The 23280-nt window shown below is 40.9% G+C and overlaps 1 protein-coding gene across 1 annotated transcript in view; it reads left to right on the top strand.

Annotated features, from left to right (window-relative positions):
* Positions 1-23280, top strand: part of zmp:0000000760 (collagen alpha-1(XXII) chain) — a 36698-nt gene that overhangs the window by 1628 nt on the left and 11790 nt on the right. The window contains exons 2-19 of the mRNA XM_037538257.1: positions 2487-2610; positions 6014-6407; positions 10173-10250; positions 12211-12312; positions 12391-12444; positions 15254-15307; positions 15475-15528; positions 15606-15659; positions 17000-17053; positions 17154-17207; positions 17304-17357; positions 18398-18451; positions 18802-18846; positions 20204-20257; positions 20364-20417; positions 20509-20562; positions 20703-20774; positions 20871-20906. Of these exons, the coding sequence (XP_037394154.1) occupies positions 2487-2610; positions 6014-6407; positions 10173-10250; positions 12211-12312; positions 12391-12444; positions 15254-15307; positions 15475-15528; positions 15606-15659; positions 17000-17053; positions 17154-17207; positions 17304-17357; positions 18398-18451; positions 18802-18846; positions 20204-20257; positions 20364-20417; positions 20509-20562; positions 20703-20774; positions 20871-20906 (1445 nt within the window). The remainder of the gene's footprint in view (positions 1-2486; positions 2611-6013; positions 6408-10172; positions 10251-12210; positions 12313-12390; positions 12445-15253; positions 15308-15474; positions 15529-15605; positions 15660-16999; positions 17054-17153; positions 17208-17303; positions 17358-18397; positions 18452-18801; positions 18847-20203; positions 20258-20363; positions 20418-20508; positions 20563-20702; positions 20775-20870; positions 20907-23280) is intronic.

Genomic DNA, 23280 nt, shown 5'->3' with positions numbered 1-23280 from the left:
CTGGGATTAGGACCTTCTGTGCTGTACTGTGCTATACCGTACACTCTCAGAAATAAAGGTACTAACTTGTCACTGGGGTGGGACCCTCAAGGGTACATCTCAGTACCTTTAGTCAGGGAACATAACTGAACCATAATCCACTGAAATGATATGTTCTAAGCTGTACTGACTCCACAAACCCCGTCTCACCTCCAGGCTTTTACTCTACTGTTCTGTTTTAAAACAATCGGTTATGAAAAGAACGAAACACAGAGAACGACATCTGGCAAAAAATAATATACTATAATGATTATATTCAACCTGGAAATCTGGAGAGTTCACATTACACTCTTAAAAAAAATGGTTCTCCAACGGTTCATTAGTAAAGAAAATGGTTCTGTCTGGAACCATGAACACTCAAGGGTTTTTTGCATCACGAAAAAGTTATTTAGACTGATGGAGAATGTGCTGTAGATACTTTTAATATAGAACCTTTTTGAGAAGGGTTTTACACAATCTCTTGAAAAAGAGGGTTCTTCAAGGATTCGTTAGTAAAGAAAACCCATGAACTCTCAAAGAACCCTTTGCATGATTAAAGGCTTCTTTACATCATGAAATGGTTCTTCAGATTGATGGAGATTGTTTTGTAGATGGTTGTATATAGAACCCTTTGTGAAAAGGGTCAGGTGTGTAGTGTTGGTAAAATACAAAAACATTGAGTCAAATCCCAAAACTGGGATTGGGAAGTCTGCACACCTGATCCAGATTACAAACCAATGATCCAGCCCTTCATTAGCTGGATCAGGTGTGCCGTGGAGGGATTATCTGAAACTGAGATTATCCAGTTTTATATGCAAAGTGGCTGCAGGTTTTCATTCCAATCAAGCCGGAGTTCTATATCCTTTCTTTAATCAATTAGATCAGGGGTCAGCAACCCAAATGTTAAGAAGAACCATCTTGTTCTTTCAACAAAAACCACCTTGGGAGGATTAGGGCTGGGGTGAGGGTTAGTATTAGGTTTTGGGTTGAGGTTAAGCTTAGGTTAGGTTTAGGGCCAGGTTGAGGGTTAGTATTAGGTTTTGGGTTGAGGTTAAGGTTAGGATTAGGATTAAGGCCAGGGTGAGGGTTAGTATTAGGTTTTGGGTTGAGGTTAAGGTTGGGGTTAAGATTAAGGCCAGGGTGAGGGTTAATATTAGGTTTTGGGTTGAGGTTAAGTATGGGGTTAGGATTAGGGCTGGGGTGAGGGTTGGTATTAGGTTTTGGGTTGAGATTAAGGTTGGGATTAGGATTAGGGCCAGGGTGAGGGTTAGTATTACGTTTGGGTTGAGGTTAAGGTTGGGGTTAGGATTAGGGCTGGGGTGAGGGTTAGTATTAGGTTTTGGGTTGAGGTTAAGGTTAGGTTAGGTTTACGGCCAGGTTGAGGGTTAGTATTAGGTTTTGGGTTGAGGTTAAGGTTAGGATTAGGATTAATGCCAGGGTGAGGGTTAGGATTAGGTTTTGGGTTGAGGTTAAGGTTGGGATTAGGATTAGGGCCAGGGTGAGGGTTAGTATTAGGTTTTGGGTTGAGGTTAAGGTTAGGTTTAGAGCCAGGTTGAGGGTTAGATGTTGGGTAAGGTTGGTAAGGTCAGGTTTTGCATAATGGAATTAACATATTAACAACACATATTTAACGTCAGTAATGTATCAACAGAACATCTACAAGATATTTACTTCAGTGTATTGAGATGCTTCACTACGTCTGCTTCACTGATGTGTTGTTGATGTGTTACTTGTTGACCTATTAAGAACTTATTAATCATCTACAACGGACCACTCTAAATGAAGTGTTACCCTTTTTTCAGATGTTGGATCTTTCATCCAGCAGAGGGCAGTAGCGAGCCACATACTTCAGTCCACTCCACGATTGCACTTCCATTACTCATACATCTGATTAGTATGAGGGAAATCCTTCTGCTTCTGAATAATTCAGCACATTTGCCCTGAAGTCAAGTCATTTTCATCCACTAAAACTGATTATTTGATCAAATAATCAAGTCGGGTTGACCCATGAGATTACATAAAGTAGACTGTGTCACATTTGGGCCTGTCATGATTCCCTTATTGAGTATAGAAATAGCATGAATCTGTTGGCTGTCCTTAATGTTCTTGGCTGCAGCACTGATTGCAATTAACTTGCCAGGACGCTATTAAATTGTGCCTGAAAATATTTCCATAAACTCAGCTAGAACTATTATAGTCTCATTGAGAGCAACAGAGTGATTGAATTTAAAACAAAGGGAAGCTTGGTTCCTCCAGAAGTCTTCCACACGATGAAACCTGTTACACGTTCTTCAGTCACGGAGTGACAGATAAAGCCAACTTGCCTGATTCCTGTAATCTCTGCGTATCTGTAGTTAAGCAATATAGACTTGGAACAGCACATAGCTCTAATCAGCACAGGAGATGACAAACGGCCTGGTTCTGTATATATTTGGTACCATCAGCTCCCTGTATGTGTTTATTTTTAGGCTATGACCTGTTGGAAGAGTTCCGCCTGCCGGAGTCCAGAGGAGTGAGGCGGGTGGAGGGATCGGAACCAGATGCAGTAGCGTACCGTGTTAACCCCTCCCTTCACCTCAGAAAGAGCATAAGGTATTTGAACAACTGGCGGCCAGATTAGTGTATTATATGTAGCGCTAGTTTGCATGACATACTGTCATCTGTAAAAATAGACAAAAATTCAGGCATCTCAATGGCTGCTATTATTGTTTTGTACTTTTGTCCATGTGTATTTTGGACGGATCAGTAAGTTTAAATATGTGAATCATCACAAACAAAAAAGCTACACTATGTAAGTTTTGGAGATTTGGAGACCTCTGTGGTGGAAATATGTAACTGCATGTGAAAGAACCGTTAGTAATGTGGGTGGTGCTTCGACCCCCATCCCCAACTGGCTGAATCTGATAATTGAAAGAGAACCCAGTCAAATTTGGTGAAGGATGCATATTCAGTGGACGTGAATGAATTGTCTACTATTGTCAGGAATAGTTTGTAAGTTTTTGACATAATTTGAAAATGCCTGTTACCCTTTATATTGTGTGTAAACTTCATGATGAACGGACTAAAAGAAATGACCCAAAAAACCCCCAAAAATTCTGGTTCCATTGACTTACATTAAAAGTAAAGTATACTTTTTCCTTCTCCTGTAAAGTTATGAGGTTTTCTTCCGACAATAGCAATATATTGATCTGACATTTAATCATTGAGCCGGACCTTCTTTTTGAGTCTGTGCACATAATGTTAATGTATAAATACGTGATCTGAAAACCCCCCACAAAATTTGACCCGACGTCTGACTTTTTTAATGGTTATTTCAGGCATTTACAGAGCGACTCACAGCAGCTCAGGCTCACCATATTTTGGCCTATGTTTATTCTCCTCACTCAGTAATGATACTTCTTTCAGCCTTAACAAAAAATCACATATGCAACTTAAAAAAAAATCAAATAGTAAATTATCATGTTATGATATGCTAATTAGCCTCTTTCTAACATTATTTGTACATATGCATGAGAACCAGATGCCTGATCTCTACTAGAGCCTGCGTCATATTCATTGGTCAGGTTTCAAAACCAGCTGTTTAATCCATAGAAGCACATAGAAAGAACACTGCCGCTGACTGAAGGCTACCACATAGAAAATCACAGACAAACATCTCATGTTCACAATCTGCATATACAGAATTAATGAATAAAAACTGGTTACTTATGGTAGCGGCTATCTAACCCTTCACTCAGCTGAGGTGAGAACAGATGTATAGCTTTTATAGCATTTGCTGCTTATAAAATGCTTTGGTCACACTTTATTTGGATGGCTCCCTATAGATGATCTACAGATACTAATATTATTATCAAACTTTCTGGTGATATTATGTTGATTATCAACAACATTATGGTTAGGGTTAGGTTTAGGAGCAGGTGTAGGTGTTGCCTAGAGGTTAAGGATCAGAGACAGCAGTGCTGCTGGAGTTTTGAACACTGTGTCCACTCACTGTCCACTCTATTAGACACTCCTACCCTGTTGGTCCACCTTGTAGATGTAAAGTCAGAGACGATAGCTCATCTGCTGCTGCACAGTTTGTGTTGGTCATCCTCTAGTCCTTCACCAGTGGTCAAAGGACGCTGCCCACAGGACGCTGTTGGCTGGATATTTTTGGTTGGTGGACGATTCTCAGTCTAGCAGCAGTGCTGTGTCTAATCCACTCAGACCAGTGCAACACACACTAACACACCACACCACATCAGTGTTACTGCAGTGCTGAGAGTGATCCACCTCCCAAACAGTACCTGCTCTGTGAGGGTCCATGGGGGTCCTCACCACTGAAGAACAGGGTAAAAGGGGGCTAACAAAGTATCAGAGAAACAGATGGACTACAGTCTGTAACTGTAGAACTAAAAAGTGCACCTATACAGTAAGTGGAGCTGATAAAATAGACAGTAAGCATAGAAACAAGGAGGTGGTCAGAATGTTATGCCTCATCAGTGTAATACATAATATTCTATTAATATTAATCTCCAACCCCAACAATCTATAGGACTTGCGGCTACACCTCTACACAATGCTACACAGTTCCACACCAGTCATATCACCAAATGCACCAGGTGCCCACCAACATAAACTAAAAACAAACACTATAAACACTATAAACACCCAGCAGCTCAGAAATGGAGCCCGAGTATTAATGAACTCGCAGCAAAGAAAAGATACCAGAGGCTTAATTCAAGCAAATAGGTAGGGTTAAAAGATGGAACTCCTGGGGATGTTTAAATATTTAATATTTCAAGTATTCATGTAATATTTCAAGGTTTACCACAAGTGCCTGTGTTTTTCTGCTGATTTTTTTTTGGCTTATTTTGAATAAACAATGGCCCGTTGAAGTTACAGCACAACGTTAATTAAAAATGAAATAAAAACGTTTTTTTCTCTGGCCCACAGATTTGTTGAGGTTTGTAGTGGATGAGTTTGACACCCGTGGGCTAAACTGTAGTCATGTGGCGTCCAGGAGGAACGCAAACATTATTATTTTGTTTCAGTGAATGAATTTTCCACTGCTCTTGTTTTTCCACTGCGTGCAACAATAGCTTTTATTTCCTTCTGCCGAACTTGCCACCGGATTTGCTGATGAGTTGCAATGCTGAGAAAACAAAATTCATATATGGGATTTCATACAGACATAAGGAATCGAAGGGAAGTGTCAGCTTTGAAGAAGTACGGCTGTCCTTGAAAGCCCTGCAGCTTCACAATCTTGAGTACATTTTAATACGTTGTTGGGGCCACAGCATGTTACAGTGCACTAGTGTCACGCCTCCCAGGCACAGCAGTAGTTTCTCCATGTGCTGGGTCTTTCCTTTTTGTGTGTGGGCCAACCAAGCTGTCCTCAGTGAACTCCCCCAGCTTGACAACGAAGCCATGTTTACATATGCAGAGAGAGAGAGAGAGAGAGAGGGAGAGAGAGAAAGAGAGAGAGAGAAGCACAATACTGTAACTCAGTTCACCAAGTGTGGAGACAAAATGCGATCAACAGTATCGAGGAAAACAAGAGGGGGTTGAGTTGGGCCTCCGAGCATATCGGCCCTCAAACCTTGGAGATTGTGCAAGGGCTTCATTGTTCTTGGAAGCATTAACTGCTAATTTCAACAAACTGGCTCATCTTAAAAACAAACCCAAAAAAGCACAGAAGCTATAATACACAAACAAGCGGCAAAACGAACCATAAACAACCCAGCTGAGCAAAAGGAGAGCATGTGGTTTAGATTAACGAGGAGATTTAGCTTTAAGAGTCCTCAAAGCACCGTATACAAAAGCAAAGCCGCAGTTACCTGCGTTGGTGATGGTTTTGCTTGTCTGCCAGTTGTATTTGTTGTGCTGGATCACAACTGTTATTGTATTTGCACTTACAGTGTTGGCTGTGCAGCACCAGATTATAGCATTTCCAACCCAAACACCTCTGCTAATCTGTCTCACTCTCTCCCTGAATCTCCTTTGGTTTAACCAGTGACGCTTACCCAGACGGCCTACCTGCCGATTATTCCATCATTGCCACCTTCAAAATAACCAAGGATGCAGCCAAACAGTCCTGGAACCTGTGGCAGGTCAGCGATCCTGAGGGCCGGGAGCAGGTAGGACTGCGATTTCATGGTGACTCCAGAACTTTAGACTTCTTCTACAGCGGCCCCGGGGGCACGCAGATGCTGCGCACCTTCCACGGTGTGGAGAAGCTGTTTGACGGAGAGTGGCACAAGCTGGCGCTCAGCGTCAAGGGGGACCAAGCCAGGCTGCTGGTGGACTGTGAGGAGGTCAGTGCTGAGCCGCTGGACGAGCCCAGGCCACTCATCCGCCGCGGCTACACCTCCATCGCCAAGAGAGCCGTTGGCGACCGCTCTGTCTCTGTAAGTGTCAAAGTCAATATTGTTATTTAGGTCTGAAATATTTACGTGCATGCTGGCTCACTTTGTTTAGAATTTCTTCAGAAACAACCAGTTTGTCTGAAAACACGCCTTTCCTCACATAAAGCCTACAGCCTATGTGCCAAACACAAGGCTAATCAGGCCCGTGGCACAATCCCATCCAGCCCACAAAAGTATTTTAATTTTCTATTAATATTATATATATATACTATAATAAAGCCTGTTTGACAATAGGCTGCACTACAGTCCCCAGCATGCAACATAATGCATGCTCTGATTCTCCTACAACAACAGTCTATGGGGCAGTGGGTTACACCTCAGTTCTACACCAGTCATGTCACCAAATGCACTAGCTGAATTTCAGCTGCAGTTTAACCAGCATGAACTAAAAATAAGCTATAAACATGAGTATTAATATAAACATTAATTTACTGGCAGTAAGTAAAGGATGCTAGCTGTCTACTTCAAGAAATAGCTGGGTTTAAGAGACGGAGCTCCTGGGGACGTTTAAATTTGAAATATTTGAAGTATTCATGTCATTTTTCCAGGTCTATTATAAGTGCCTGTATTTTACTGCTGAGATTTTTGCGTATTTTGAATAAACAATGGCCAGTTGGGGTTATAGCCCGACAGTAATTATGAAATAAAATGAAAATAAAACATTTTTTTCTCTGGCCCACAGATTTGTTGAGATTTTTAATGTTTTGAGTTTGATGCACCTGGAGCCCCATCGCAATCTAGGATGTAATAGCAGGAGTTCCTGAATGTCTACATGGCAGGACCCAAGTAGTGTACAAGTAGTGTTTCACCAAATATTTGATGAAATGATATAAAAAGTCCTTACATTTACAGTCCACTTTTAATCAAGACTGCTTTTGTCTCAATCACATTCATTACTGAACACAATATAAGAATGGCATATGTATTGGTGAACACCAGGGGTGCTCAATCCTCATCCAGGAGATCTACCATCCTGGAGAGTTCAGACCCCCGCACGCCTGGATCTTATAGTCAGACGCCCCTGAAGGCCTTGAGTACCTGGATCAGGTGTGTTAGACTGGGGTAGGAGCTAAACTGTGCAGGGTGGTAGATCTCCAGGACCAGGACTGGGCACTGCTGGCCTACACTGCTACATACTTAGTGAGATTGTGGAATAGAAAATGATAAAATAACACTTGTTCTGTATTTATAACGTTTATTTGTCTGATCAATCTTGTTAAATGTCTTAGAAGGGCAGTGTAGTCATGTGATCACTTTAATTAATGACACTAAAGCAAGCAAGAGCCTGTGCAGCACAGCTAAGCAGAACATAGTTCTTCGTACTTTGTATATGTTTGTAGCAAGCAAGCAAGGAAAGTTTATTTATATGGTGCTCTTTACGACAGGTGTTGTCACAAAGCAACTTTACAGAACAATCAGCATTACAGAAAGAAAAATCCGGGTCCGAGCCCCTATGAGCGACAGTGGCAAGGAAAAACTCCCTAAGAGCAGGAGGTAGAAACCTTGAGAGGAACCAAGACTCAGAAGAGGAACCCATCCTCCTCTGGTCGACACCAGATAGTGGCATGTAGCTAAAACAGACTCAAAGCTTTGAATGTGTATTTGTCAGCATTAGTGGTGAAAAAATGTATTGATCCACCATCTTATTTAAAATATCGCCGTTGTCGTAACAAAATCTTGTATCTCTGAAATAGTAATTTTACAGGAGAAGGAGAAAACACACTTTACTTTTAATGTAAGTCAATGGAACCAGAAGTCTTTCCAGGTAATTTTGGGTCATTTCTTTTGATCCAGTCATATGAAATTTACAATCAATGTAAAGGAAAATGGGTATTTTCAAATTATGACTAAAACTGAAAAGCTTTGTTCCGACAGCAGCCATATATTCATTTAGCTCTGCTGTTGTGCGGCAAAAATATAGGCTACTCACTGAAAAAGACAAAAACACTTTCCCCCACATTGTGACTCTACGATTTGAAAATCACTATAAAAGATAATATTTGGTGCTATATTACATAGAAGGAAGTGACCTTCTAACTGTTAATGCCTCTGACTGTGGTGACAGGTTTCTTGCTCTCTACTATACGGCTGAGAAATGTGACTTTGCATTGTTTGCAGGCTTACTTTGAGGGCTGTGCTGTTTTGCAGGCTGGGGCCAGCAGAAACTGAGCCTTTTTCAAGCTGAATTAGTTTCACTTGGGGACAAAGAATAGATTAAAATCGTAATCCTCAATTGAATTACCATGAAATTTTGTCCAAGATTAGGCTTAATCCATGTCCATGTCACTTGGAGAGTTCATTTGGAGACATAACACAGATACAAATACTTTGTGCCACATGAATTGGAAATGCCTTACAATTCATTACAGATGCTCCGCTGGTAAAACTAATGTAGCTCTGTGAAAATGAATTCTCCATACACTGTTGGGAATAAAGGTTCTGTGCAGGTACATTTTTCATTCATCAAGGTACAACAATGTAATTGTTTCCTCAAAGGTGCAAAAGAGCTTCTAAGGTCAGTTTGTGAACCTTAAATCAGTTTTTCCAGGTGAAAAGTTTGTATTTGTACCTTTTCATAACCGAATGTTTTAAAACAGAACAGTAGAATAAAAGCCTGGAGGCGAGACGGGGTGTGTGGAGTCAGTACAGCTTAGAACACATCACTTCAGTGGATTATGGGTCAGTTATGTTCCCTGACTAAAGGTACTGAGATGCACCATTGAGGGTCCCACCCCAGTGACAAGAGGGGCACTGACCCAGTGACAGTTTAGTACCTTTATTTCAGAGAGTGTAGTGCAGTGGTTCTTGATTCTAGACCTGTAGTCCGCACAATTTAATGTTTTTTCCTGCTTTAACACTGACTTCAACTCCCACAAGGCTTGTGGATTAGCTGCTTAGTTGGAATAATCACCAGGAGACAGTTACTCCAGAATTGTGTAACGCTGCCTTAGAGCACTACTTAAAGTGATTTGGACTTTACATGTAAACTAGCCAGTGCACCTCTCTCATTATATAGCATATAGTTTCTATACTGAAATCAAAGCAAAGATGGGTTTCCCTCTGTTCCTTATTTAGTGTGTTGAAAGACATGAAAAACTGTCATGTCTGTACTATGTGCTTTTTAAACAGACCTCCTACCATGTTTGAAAGCCTGTTAACAACAATGGGATTCGCTGTGATGTCACTACAAACTCAAACCTGCGATTCAAACAGAAACTATTTTCACGCACAAACAAGCGCCTCGTCGCAGTCACTAGCTTTTTTTATGTTACCGCTTAGCGGGTGATGGCGAGATTTAATGTTGAAGGAAACATGAAGTTCAGATTAGCTGCTAGTCGTATCTGAGTCTGGAACTCTGTGTATCCATCTGGAGGCCGAAACTACGCCTATGGCAAACTTGAACAACCCAAATAGGAGCCTATTTCCAAAACAGCTTGCTTGGAACCTTTTATACATATAAAGGAAAAGGAAAACCAGTGATCAGAGTAAATCATTAGAAAATTCTTTCAGTCCAGCTGCATCCATCCGTTATAGCTCACAATGGGTTAGGCTCAGTATTACAGTGTCCAACACTGTAACAAATCCTGTTTAGCTCTGGAGAGCATTTTAGGTTGGCAAGATAAGCCATGTGTGTGATGGAGGCTAAATTAAGGTGCTGTAATGGCTGCTAAGTATGCCTTCATATGCACAGCCTGCTACATTGTGTGTCTGCTCATATGTACACATTGATGCCCTGTGATTATTCAGGTGGACCTGCAGAAGATGCACGTCTCCTGTGATGCTGACCAGGCCTACTCTGAAGGCTGCTGTGAGCTTTCCAATGTGGTGAGTCAACTGCTGCTAATACTGTATGTGTGTGTGTGTGTGTGTGTGTGTGTGTGTGTCCACACCATCTGCAGTATCAGCAGATCCATTTGGTATACTGGGGTTTTGCAGGTCTTTCCGCCAAATTTTAGTTGCATAACAAGAAGCTTGTTGCTACGTCAGAGTAACAAGCTCCACCCACTCGCCGCACAACCCACAATTCATTCTCCAGCTCCTTACACTGAATTCCCAAACTGTCATCACTACTGAGCAGCTTTTCTGTTTTTTATTGCAGTTTTATGGCTCAGGCTGATTTGGTCAGACTCTGAAGATCAGACGACACGTTTGGCGAATGGTATTGAGTTCATTTCTGGCTGATTCCAGGTTGTTTAGCTGTTCTTCTGTCACAGCTGCTGACTGAAAAGCTGCTCAGTGGTGACAACAGTTTGGGAATTTAGTGTCGTCTCATCTTCAGAGTCTGACCACATCAGCTGTCGGTCAAATGTGATCTTAAAAGTGTCTGTTTTCTGTTTGTGTAAGAAAGTAAGAAGTTAAAATGTTTAAATGGCTTGAGCATCTCCTACAGCTGTTAAAGTTGTTGCTTAGCAACAGCATCTCAGCAGAGTGATACAGTGTTTGTGAAAACCCTGTGATGCTCGAACGCCTCTCAACCAATCAGCTTGCGTGGCCAGAACGAACTGTTGTATAAATGACGGTATTTTCTAGTTATCGCTTTCCTGACTATACTGTAGATATAATCTGTATTTACAGAACACTGACCACTTACTAACTTCATTATAAAGAGATCATAATTAGTCTTGTTCATTGTATTTAGCGCACTGCAGTAGGTGAAACAGTGAATATTTCGTTGTTTGTATTCACAGTTTTATTGGCTGTTTTTATATGTAGCTCTACTACTGTGTTGTGTATGTGTCAAAATATCATGATACACGTTATGTACCGTGAAATGGCTTTTAAGTATCATGATATGTTTTCGCCATATCGCCAAACCCCTAATTCAGTGCATGATGAAATGTTACAACCTCGATTCAAATAGTTTATACTTTGTTACGATTCAGAATTGACCTTTTGCAAAAACAGTCCAGCTTCTCTTAATTACTGATGCTATGTCCGTCAAGATAAAGTTATCTTGAGATAATGATCAAAGATTAATTATCCTGTGATCTCATGATACATTACTGTCTTAAGATAATGAGTTAACTGTCTTGTGATCTCAAGATAAAGTTATTTTTATGAGACAATGCGTTAACTATGAGTTAACTAACTAGTCAAGATAGTTATCTTGAGATGAATTAAATATTTTGTGATCTCAAAGTTATATTGAGATAAGGAATTATCTAGTTATCTCACGATAACAGTTATTATCTTGAGATAATGCGTTAAATATCTTGGGTTCTCAAGATCTCAAAATAATGTTGTCTTCAGATAACAGTTTAACTGTGTTATCTCAAAATAACAAAGTTGTGATCTTGAGATAACGAGCTGTCTTGTGATCGCAAGATAAAGTTAGCACAATTTAATTTACTAATCCAGCTAATTATAGCCACGGCTTATGGCCTCTACAAACTTCTGAATATACATGAGTACATTTGAATAGAAGAGAGCTGACAATGCCTTCAGTTAAAGTACATTTAAGAGGATAATGATAATTCAGACTTTTAGCGCTGCCACTGCTCTCATAGCAGGTTTGTTGCAATTACTTTTTTCTTTGCATCACAAAGGAAGAAGTGCTTAGAGATGGCAGTGATTGGCTGGGAGGTCTTTTATCATTTTGCCAATGGTCAATCATTTAAAAAATTGGGGATCTGTTTGTTTTTGATTAAAACTTGATTTGAAATTTGAAAATAGCTGTAAATTTTGGCCAAAAAAAGATTATTATTATAATAGAATATAGTCAAATACAACATTCCAAAATGCATTTTACACCCCTATCACTGCTGCTCTCCTTTCCCCTCTGCAGTGTGGAGGATATGCTGAGATCGGTTTGACCGCTGGCAGAGGCAGAGCCACATGTAAATGCCAGCACGGGCAACCAGGTCCCCAGGGACGTGCTGGACAGAAGGTTAGTCGGACTTTAAACCTATAAAGCACTTTCTCTCTAACTTTTGGCCACTCTGACCGCACCCATTACTCCCTACAGGGTCACAGGGGTCTGGCAGGAAACACAGGAGACGTAGGACGATTGGGGAACTGGGTAAGAAACCTCATTGAAATCTCTCACCTCCACGTGGGATTCCACCACGTTTGGACTGGGCAAACGCCACAGCAGTTAGCGGCAGCTAATTGGGCTCCTAATAGAGGCTCATTTGGGACTGTTGAGCAAACATGCAGAGTCATGAAAGGTGGAGTGACACTGAAAATAAAGGGAGAGAGGGCAAGAGAGAAAGAGAGAGGGATAGAGAGAGAAAGAGAGTGCAGAGCTGGCCAGTGAGAGGGAGTGAAGTTGTGGAAAATGGCAGTGGAAGCATTGCTGAGCGAAGGCATGATGGAAACAGAGCTGGGAGCAGGCCTGGTCTCAGGACGGTAAACACTGCGGCTGCTCTTTCGGAAGGGCAGTCCAGCATCAATCAGCATTTATTACCCCCTGTTTACACAAGGTGCCATTAATGCTTGAGCTGTTGGATCGCGGTCATGGAACACTGGATGCAATCTGCATTAACCCTCCATAACTTGTAGATAATGATGGCAAAGCATCTCATCACCCGCACAGGAGGTTTCATCACTGTATGACTCAGGAGACAGGCAAGAGTAGGGATGCCTTACGTTGAGGAGAGGAAATCAAACAGTAACATGTGCCACTGCAGCTCTTGGCCCGTGCAGATTCATAGACAAGAACATCTTTTTGAAACAGTGACCACAGAGGAAAAGAATCGGAACTTTGGTTCTAGCGGTAAGGGAGAAATTGACTTTCTGGCTTGAGATCCAGCTCTTCCATGTTCTGTGACAGAAGCTGCAGTTTACACTGAAGCTGACTGCTATACTTTGCTGTGTCTTCTTATTTTCAGTGCATTCGCTCTGAGCATTTGAACGGAGGTGGAATCGACAAACAAGTGATAAAAACGGTCGGACAGGAAAGTCAGACTAACTCAGAGTGAGCGAAGCCAGACAGTAAGCTGCAAAATGCGCAGGAGAATGCTTCACGATCGGCTTAATTAGAGGACATTGCACATTGCATCAGGATCCAATTACTTGTGTACATTTGGCCTATGTGGGCTTTTTTTTCCCTGAGCAACCCTGGGCGGTAGACATGATTCTTTCCACTCCAGAGTTATGACTAATTTACGTCTTTGATCAGCATCCAGTTCTCAGTGGTGAGTTGGAACAGAAGGCCATCTTTAAAACATGGCTCAGGCAGCATGAGCTTCAGCGAACATGATCTTTATTTACAGGGAAAATACGTTACACTGGCATGACAGATACAACAGCCGAATATGGACAACAAGCTTCTTTCTGAACCAAATAACAAGCCAGCGCTAGACAGCAGCCCAGAATAGTTTGGCAATTGACTTCTTAACCTGGTAACTAACTGCTGAGTTGAATGAGGTGAGCACGAGCAGGCAAACCTCCAAACTGTGCTGGGCCTCGAGGGCTACAATCCAGCAGAGTGACTGTCAGAGGTCTGTCTCTTTGCTTTACTTCCTTACTGTCTCATTTTCATGCAGACAGACAGCTGTAGCTATGATGAATGCAGAGCAGCCGGTGCGCTGTAGGGGGTACACATCTGTCCTGATTAACTTTTTGCAGTGGGGAAGGTTCGTGTTTACTGATGCCCTGCTGGGGGGCCATCGAGTGCATTTCCTACCCGGCTTGGATATCCGCTGTAGTGGGTGGTCTCAGACTACACCAAATACTCGCTGTACTGTCCTACAAAGACTTCTTTTCCCAAGGTCCGTCCACTCGTATGCGTTACAGGCCAGACTCGGCTCGCTTTTGATGAACTGCTCTCAAGTGAAGCTCCTTACTAACAGGCGCTAAGTGAATAAGTGCTTGTTTATGACTGAAAGTGATTACATGGGGGGGGGCTTAACAAACAGGGCCAATTACACAGCTGGCTTCGTTTGTGAAACACTTAAGGTCCATTTTATCAGTAACGTGCCACCGAGGCATTCTAATAGCTGCTAAATATATGTCAGTTCACATCAGATTCACATGAATAAAGGTTGGACATCTGCCCACCCAGGCTGAAAGGATCAGGATGTCAGCATTATTATAGATGTTATGAGACGAGATACAGTCGTTAAGTACACAAGATACCTCATTACAGTCATTAAGCAGGTATCACAGAGTGTCAGAGTTAGCATTTATGATGTTCATTAGCCTTTGATTAATGTAAAGGTCTGGCAAAATCATTCCCAAAACATCTGGCAGCTGTGTGCATTTGTGTAAGTTTAAAAGCAGCTCTAGGCAGCCTGTGATACAAATTCTTCCCTGAGACACTGTTGTGAGAATATTTAAGTAAATCCATATTCTTCACTATACAAAAAAGGGGTCTCTTGTCGAGTGAAATATTCTTAAATCTAGTCGATACATCCAACATTTCCAATTTTGAGATGGTTGTTCACTTATTATAAAATGATCTAATTATCCAGACATTTTTTACTTGTTCTATGTCATTTTATTAGTAAAGTAAAACGATCCCACTATACTGGCAGATAATTCTGCTGGTTTCAAGCACAATTCTTAAATCAAGCTAAATTATCTGACAATATAATGAGATAATTTGAGATTTTACCCTTTAAAACAAGTAAAGAATCTCTAGAAATAAGTTAAATAATCTTAAAACAGGCCTACAACCATCTCAACAGGAGAAATATTAGATTTCTTGACCATATTTAAGATCATTTTACTTGATACCATTTTTTGCAGTGTTTACATTGCTGGTCAACATTATTGGCAAGTTAGGACCAACATTTCCACCAGTGACTTTAGTTGTTTAGACTAGATGCAATGCTATATTTCAGCTGGTGGATTTCTGCATTCGAATCAATGTGTACCTGTTGTAGGGACAACGTGGAGACACTGGGGACTATGGAAACATAGGAGAGCCTGGTCCTAAGGTAAGGCCTCATGTCCTATTGTTATCTATATTTGCTACTGCTGCTTATTCATGCTGTATAGTTTTATACTGCCCCTTCTGGGTTGATCTGCGTAAGGCTTATCTGTGAGAGCATCTACTGCAGAAGGAAAGAAAGAAAGCTGAACTAGGTTGAATGTGTCCCTCTAGGGGGAAGCCGGGATCAAAGGAGAGAAGGGAATGAGAGGGCTGCATGGCCAGGAGGTAAACGATCACAATCATCGTGGCCTTTGACATTCTGCTTCCATGCATCAGTGATGACGATGAATCTTCTCTTGCAGGGTGACAGAGGACCTAAAGGACTGAAAGGTTTACCAGGCGCTGCAGGCCATAAGGTAAGACATCGTCTTTACATTGAAATCTAAGAGATTTCTCTTACAATTTAAGAGAAAGAGTGCAATTTTTAAATGACAAGAGCTGCGATTATAGCATACATTTTTAAAAATGTCTTACATTTTAAGAAGGGAAATTTAACCTAATAACACACAGCTTGTGAACTATATAAGTTAGATCAATCAGTGGCAACCAAACCTCCATGCGTTGTAACATCACAACCCCTCGCTGCTACCACTGAGCCCTTAGCCCTCTTTTTTGCTTGTTTATGTCTAGGGGTAGGGTGTCCTGATTTCTGTTGAGATAGAGGGGTAGGGTGAAGTGTTAGGGCTACATGGCCCTCCAAACTGAAGTTTTTCAGAGACTCCAAACAGAGAATTATAAGATGGCTGAACAAGAGACCAAAGAAATCCACAAATGTGAACATTTTCTCTGTTACAAATTATAGTAACCACTGTTTTATCTTAGTTTAATTCCATTTCAATGTATTCTGGTCTTTTTCCTTCACAACAAGCATAAAAAATCACTGACAGCATGCTAATGTCTCGGGAGCTGGCTAGCTAAGTTTCCTGTTCCACCTTAAATAGTCCAGCAGTTCTGATGCCTGAAGCACCAGAATGAACTGCTGCTCCATTTAAGGTGGAACTGGAAAATTCCAGCAAGAAACTGGGGAATATTTGACTTCAGCTTTGTATCACTGAAGAATTAGGGGTGGGTGATAATAAATAATTGCCCCCTCTTTGAAGGCACATGATGCCCTAAATGTAACTAAAGCCCAGCAGTGAGGAGCTGAACTTTACCCTCCTCTGCTGTCACTGCAGACGGGCAGGGTCGCCTACAGAGCAGCGCTAGCAGCGTTAATGAAGTGATGCTCTTTTTATTTGAGGGTTGTTCTGTTTCTTAGGGAAGATTTCAGTCGCTGCTCCCTGTAACTCTGTAACTCAGTTCCAAGGGGCAAGGTAACACTCAAAAGCAAGGGGTAGTGTAAAAAAAAAAAAGAAATGGGATTGGGCCTTACGAGCTATCTGACACACTTCATTCAGGGGTCAAGCCTCAAGCTAGAAAAAAAATTATATTTTTGCGGATATTCTGGCAGAAAAAAAGCCTGAACCTTAATTTACAGAAAAAAGAATTAAAATTGCAGTTACAATATTAGTCAGAAAAATCACAATGAAATGTTTTTCAGTTTGTGTTCTACACAGAAATTAGACAGGAGACTGTTAATATATGTATGTCCATATTTACAATATATGGCCTACACAACTTGTCATGGCTTGAATGCAAGCATGCATATGTTGTCTTGCTCAGTCCTTCCATAGTTCTTCTCTCTTAACAACCACAGGGAGTACGAGGGCCTCCTGGAGAGAGGGGTGAGACCGGAGCGCCAGGAGAGAAGGTAAGTAAAACTGAAATTAAAAATATTTACAACATCATTTAAAGCCATTCTTTTCCTGTGGCTATTAAGTGACTCATTCACTCCTCGTTGCTTTTTCCAGGGTTTGTCAGGAGATCGGGGATATAGGGGGATTCCTGGATATCAAGGAGTGAAGGTAAATTTGTTACCATTTCTGTTTCTGTCCCAAAAGCCATGTGTCCGCTCTGCATGGTGCAAACATCTCATAGTTCCCATTTCTTTCCCTCTAAAGGGAGAGGAGGGCTTCTCCGGAGCTGAAGGACCTCTAGGACCACGGGGCCTGCAGGTTTGGAAATGGGCTGGAGGCTCCCGCACATTGTACACCATTAGTTACCACAGTGACATTTAAGACCTCTGGGCCACTCTTAAATCCAAAATCTGTCACCTTTGAGGTCACCTATGTCTGCATTACTTGCCCAATGATTCATTTTAATGCTGATGGCTCCACAGAGGAATTCTCATAAGCATATGTTTTTGACTCTAGCTCTCACTACACAAACAGCAAGCAGCACCTGAGGGTCAGGCGATGAAGAGGGCTAGGTTTATGGGATATGTTTTATTAAAGAAATAATTTTCGCTGAGTGCTAGCACAAAACAAGCAGGTGGTAGAAAATAATGCTTTAGGATACATGGAAATGGAAAAATACTGCTAAAAAATAAACAGATCACAGTTAAGTGTAAGATGGACGCTAAATGAGGTGGGGGGGCGTGTAGCTGACTGATCAACAGCTCCAATATTAGTTTATAAAGCATAAACATAAAAAATATTCAGCTTTTGGCAGACTACACTGAGTCATGCAGTCTAATGTTCATATCATCAGTACTTACGTACGACACATCTCGCTTTGTCCCTTACTTTGAGATAACAAGTGTCCTGATCGCCTGATTTTAATTTCAACAAAGTGATGTGATATAGCAGACTGTAGTTTACTGTACAGAGTTAGAAATAGAAGAAATAAAGGTACATCAGGTACATTTTTAAATAACTTGAAAAAAGTGAAAAGTTTGTATTTGTACTTTTTCATATCCAAATGCTTTAAAACAGAGCAATAAAATAAAAAAAGCCAAGACGGGGTGTGTGGAGTCAGTACAGCTTAGAACATATCATTTCGTGGATTATGGTTCAGTTATGTTCCCTGACTGAGATGGACCCTTGATGGAACCACCCCAGTGACAAGAGGGGGCAATGCCCCAAAGACAGTGTAGTCTCTTTATTTTTGAGAATGTAGGTTTGAAAAAGGTCATTTTATGGTCATGTTTCCATAGACCTCTGTATAATAGTTAACTCTGTCCTAATTGGAGTGTTGTCTCTTTACTCTGTGATAGGGCATTGTGGGAGATCCTGGTGAGAGAGGAAAGCTTGGAGAGAAAGGAAAGCCGGTACATATTTCACCTGTTATATTCTATATATTTATATATATATACTGTTGCTGTTGAGACAAAACCTCATATCTCAATTTTTGTTGTTCTTCATTTGAAATAGGCAGTTGCCATTTATGTTATGTCAAAATTTCATGATGAACAGATCAACAGAAAAGATCTAAACTTACTTGGGGAAAAATATTTCTCCGTTTGATTCCATTCGATTTTAAGAAAGTTTCTCCTTCTCCTTTAAAGTTACCTTTTTAGAGATACAAGGTTTTGTTCCAACAGCAGTGATATGTTGCACTTCTGTAGTACAATCTCCACTGTTCATTTGGAAATACCTGTGACCTTTTCACTTTACACAGGGAATTCTAGGTCCAAAGGGACGAGTTGGAGGCATGGGAGAGAAGGTAGACATACGCTTAACATCATGATCTATAAATAAATGGCAGGGTGTTAAAGGGGATTTCCACTGCTTATTCAACATTACTACATAATTCAATGTTTGAGATGTAAACAAAGACTTTCAGAGTATTTTGGTGTGAAATGGATCAATATAGACAAACAAACAGAAGTCACGATGTCTACAAAACAGTTATAGCTATTGTATTTGCTATACAAACACACCAGTGAACCTACGCGTGTCTTCTGTGGTTTTATATGTAATGTTGATCATGGTAAGTAGTAGTTAGTGTGAAAAGATATGTTTCTTAGGGTCTATTTTGCCTTACAACACCCTACGCCCCATGTGTCAACACACAAGGCCCGCAGGCCAAGTCAGGCCCATGGCACAATCCTATTCGGCCTGTTAAATTATTTTAATTTCCTTAATTTTTTATTATTATTATCTTGTTTCACCCTGAGATACACTACAGTCCCCAGCATGCACACTTTTAGAAATAAAGGTTCTGTTCAGGTACAGTTTTCATTCATCAAGGTACAAACAGTGTAAATGTTTCCTCAAAGGTACAGCAGTGGTTCTAAGGTCTGTTCATGAACCTTAAATCAGTTTTTCCAGGTGAAAAGTTTGTATTTGTACCTTTTCATAACCGAATGTTTTAAAACAGAACAGTAGAATAAAAGCCTGGAGGCGAGACGGGATGTGTGGAGTCAGTACAGCTTAGAACATATCATTTCAGTGGATTATGGTTCAGTTATGTTCCCTGACTAAAGTTACTGAGATGTACCCTTGAGGGTCCCACCCCAGAGACAAGAGGGGCACTGACCCAGTGACAGTTTAGTACCTTTTTTTCTGAGAGTGTAGTGCAACAACCCCCTTTCCCCAACAATATTCTATGGGTCAGTGTTTACACAAAAAATAGGTAGTTTTAAAAACACACACCTCTTCTAAGCTGCTTCTCCTTCTGGGGGGTGCTGGAGCCTATCCCAGTGGTCATCGGGCAGAAAGTAGGATACACCCTGGACAGGTCATCAGTCCATCGCAGGGCAGTTTTAAAAACAATTTATTTTTCTTTAGAATTACTTTTCAATAAGGGTTGAATAAGTATTCAATGTCTATTTTGTTGTTGCAGTTTAGACACATGTTGAATAAACAATGGCTCATTTAAGTAAAATGAGAAAAAAACAGCTGGCCGACAGATTTGCTAGGATTCTTAATTTGGCCCTTAATGTGGTTTTTCTGGTTTCCCCAGAATAAAGCCTTCAACATCAAATCACTCCATATGACTCTGTTTACCACTGAATTATGCATAAAATTTGAAAAATCACTGGGATACCTGTGTTAAATACCCGGTATTGATTTCCTAGGGCATCGTTGGAGATCCAGGTTTGCCTGGGAGGGATGGAGACCCTGGCATTGAGGTATATTTTGTGCTCACGACTAAACTGAGCAACACCTTTCCTACTTCTACAGGCCTTTGCTCACTTTTTCCAGCTTGGTGGTAATCTCAGATTCATTTCCTTGCAGGCCTATCAAGGACTGCAAGGGTCTGATGGTAGAAGTGGAAGGGCTGGCGAGAGGGTAACATCAATCTGCCTCATAAAACATCTTCCTGACCAAATGCAGCTTATAGTGTATGGCTATATAACCTTGCTGACTGCATTTCACACAGGGCGAGAAAGGTGATCAGGGGCCTCCGGGGAACATGGGCCCTCAAGGACGCACTGTAAGTAGTTTTCAGAAGATCTGCTATCAAACACAGGCTCTTTAAACATCACCTGGATATTTTTGCTGCTCCCTTGAGGTACTAAGGCACAGAGAACATAAACTCTGCCTTCTGGTAAATCTACACAATGTTATCTTCAGGGCCTGCAAGGTTATAAGGGGTCCGCTGGAAAGCCAGGAAGACCAGGATTTATTGGGCCTCCAGGGAGAACTGTGAGTGTTTGGAATAGATGTTCCAAAGCCATGTGAAGTGAGTTCAGTTTCTATAAAGCATTTCTCTCATCCTCAAATATGGTATTTCATCATCAGGGACATGTTGGATCACCTGGACGACCGGGCGCAAAGGTAACGAACTCTACTCATCCCACCACTGTAAAAGCTCACTGAACTCACTGGACAACAATCTTCAATCTTCAAAAAGCTTTTTTTTTTCTGCTAACATTTAATTTGAAGGCTACCTGCATAACGACTTCATAACACATGAATAAGTAATGAATTATGTACTTATAAAGTCAGTAGTTGTGTATTTATGAACAGCTTATGCCATTAATTGCATTTTAAGAGGGTAAACACCTTAAAAACCCAACTTTTGTACTTATGAATGTATAACTTTGATATAGTCTTTCGATTTAGGCCTCTGCATTGTCTATAAGTGCCATCATTTGATAACAGTTATAACAGTGTTATAAATAAAACAACTTGTCCATCACTTTAGTTTAAGGTCCCTTAGGTCAGTACAATGTTATTGACATCATGAAACATCTGCGATTAATAACATAAGTTGTTCATAAATACTCAAGTCTTGCTCTATAAATATGTTATTTGATGCTTATTAATATGTGTAATAAGGTCTTTATGTAGGTAGCCTTCAAATGAAGCGCTACAGCTTTTCTGTTGTGTGCTAGCTGGTGATATTCTCAAATGAAAATGAGCTGAGTGGAACATCGTGTGCTCTTGTAATAAAGATATTTATAGTGGGACACATGGCTAGCAGAGGTTGTGCTCCCAGACAGGTCAAGCGAAGGGCTTAAAGTAGATCAAAGTCCTGTAAAGAATCATCACCACCTACATTTTTCTGTGTCCATAGATTTCTGCTGACAGGAGCAGGGGTCACTGCCACTGTGCAGGATCACATCATAGTACCGTATTCAGGCATGCTCAAGTTCCTCTTTCCATGCTCTCATATAAGCCAATCTCGCTGAATCGAAGAAAAAGAGTCCCCGTGAAGCAAAATTCGTTCAGTATGACTCATTTTTTCAGGCTCAGATGTCTGTAGGTGCATGCATATCTTGACATATCTTCACTTAATATTAACAGCAACATCCTCAAGCCATTTACCATCGAACAGCAGCCGATAGCCTGTCAGTTTAGCCTACATTGAAACTCGCCAATGAATTGCTTAATCACTGGCACATGATCCATTTCAGTAGTCTTGACGAGCAGGTGCTGAATCCAAGACCACAAAAGTGCAAACACACACGTTCGCCGCATGCGCATGGACGTGCACGTGGTCATCTGACAGTTCGGAACCCCCAAATGTTTTAACGGTGGTGTCACGTCTGTCTGTCTCTGCATTCAGCTGCACGCAGCCAGCTGGCTCAAAGTTCAGCCACACTACACAGTGTCTGAGACTGTGTTTTCCTTCCAGGACCAGCCCTCCGTTTCAGTCTAACATTCAGATATTTTCCACAAACTGAAGATCAAGCAGTAGAAGTCTTTGTGGAGTTTAGACATTCATCAATAATTTCAAGAGAATCACTTTTTCCATAGTGCATCCTGTCATGTGTTATTGCACGTCATAGGACTGGGGTATTTAATTAAAATTCAATCATTTCCAGTAAGAGAAAATTTCCTCAAGCGAAGGTCCGGAACATCATAATGTCTGACTTGCATCATGATTCAGTGCTATATACTGTTTACTGAAGTAGCTGAGTAGGAATATCTTATACAGTCAACAACTGAATGTCAAATCAAATAAAGTATAGTTTAGTAACATTTCAACAACATTTTATTGTCAGTTTTCTCTTTTTAGATCACGACATGTGAAATAACTTCCCTCTGGCTCACTTTCTTCTCTGACTGCTGTTTCTCGCCTCTTCCCTCCCCTGTGTGGCATCACTCACTCGGTAGTCTTAGTGCTCATTGTAATGCACATATTTGATTGCCTGAGTAGCGTCACATGTGAGATTTACAATGCATATGATTGGTCTGTGAGTCTATGGGCCGCTAAAGCAGCTGTAAATGCTCCACTCGGTCAACATTAAATAATTCTCCTTGAGGTTTCACAGAATGAGTCAAACGATTTCTGTATCAGCCTGTGGTTGATATACAGTAGGGCATCAACAGTATGAATCAATAAAATTAATAAGTCAGTTTCAACACTTGAAGGTACACTTGAACATAAGATTGATTTTGATTACTATATTTCTATAAACCTCGACTGTAAAATAAGGCAATTAAGTTCAAATTATTCACTTTTCAATTCAACATATATTCCATTCTTTTCAGGAGACTCACTTTTAGCTCCTCAAAGAATTTGCAGACACACCTCCAAAGTTCAGTCTGAGAAGCTGGTTAAGTTAAGTGATTCTTTTTTGATCCCACAACCGGGGAAATTCCACCTCCGCATTTAACCCATCCATGAAGTGAGACACCACAAACACACTAGTGAACACACACACTTAGGGGGCAGTGAGCACACTTGCCCTATCCACGGCGC

This window comes from Pygocentrus nattereri, chromosome 5 (genome assembly GCF_015220715.1).
Source record: "Pygocentrus nattereri isolate fPygNat1 chromosome 5, fPygNat1.pri, whole genome shotgun sequence".
NCBI classification, from domain to species: domain Eukaryota; kingdom Metazoa; phylum Chordata; class Actinopteri; order Characiformes; family Serrasalmidae; genus Pygocentrus; species Pygocentrus nattereri.
This window is presented reverse-complemented; position numbering and strand designations above follow the sequence as displayed.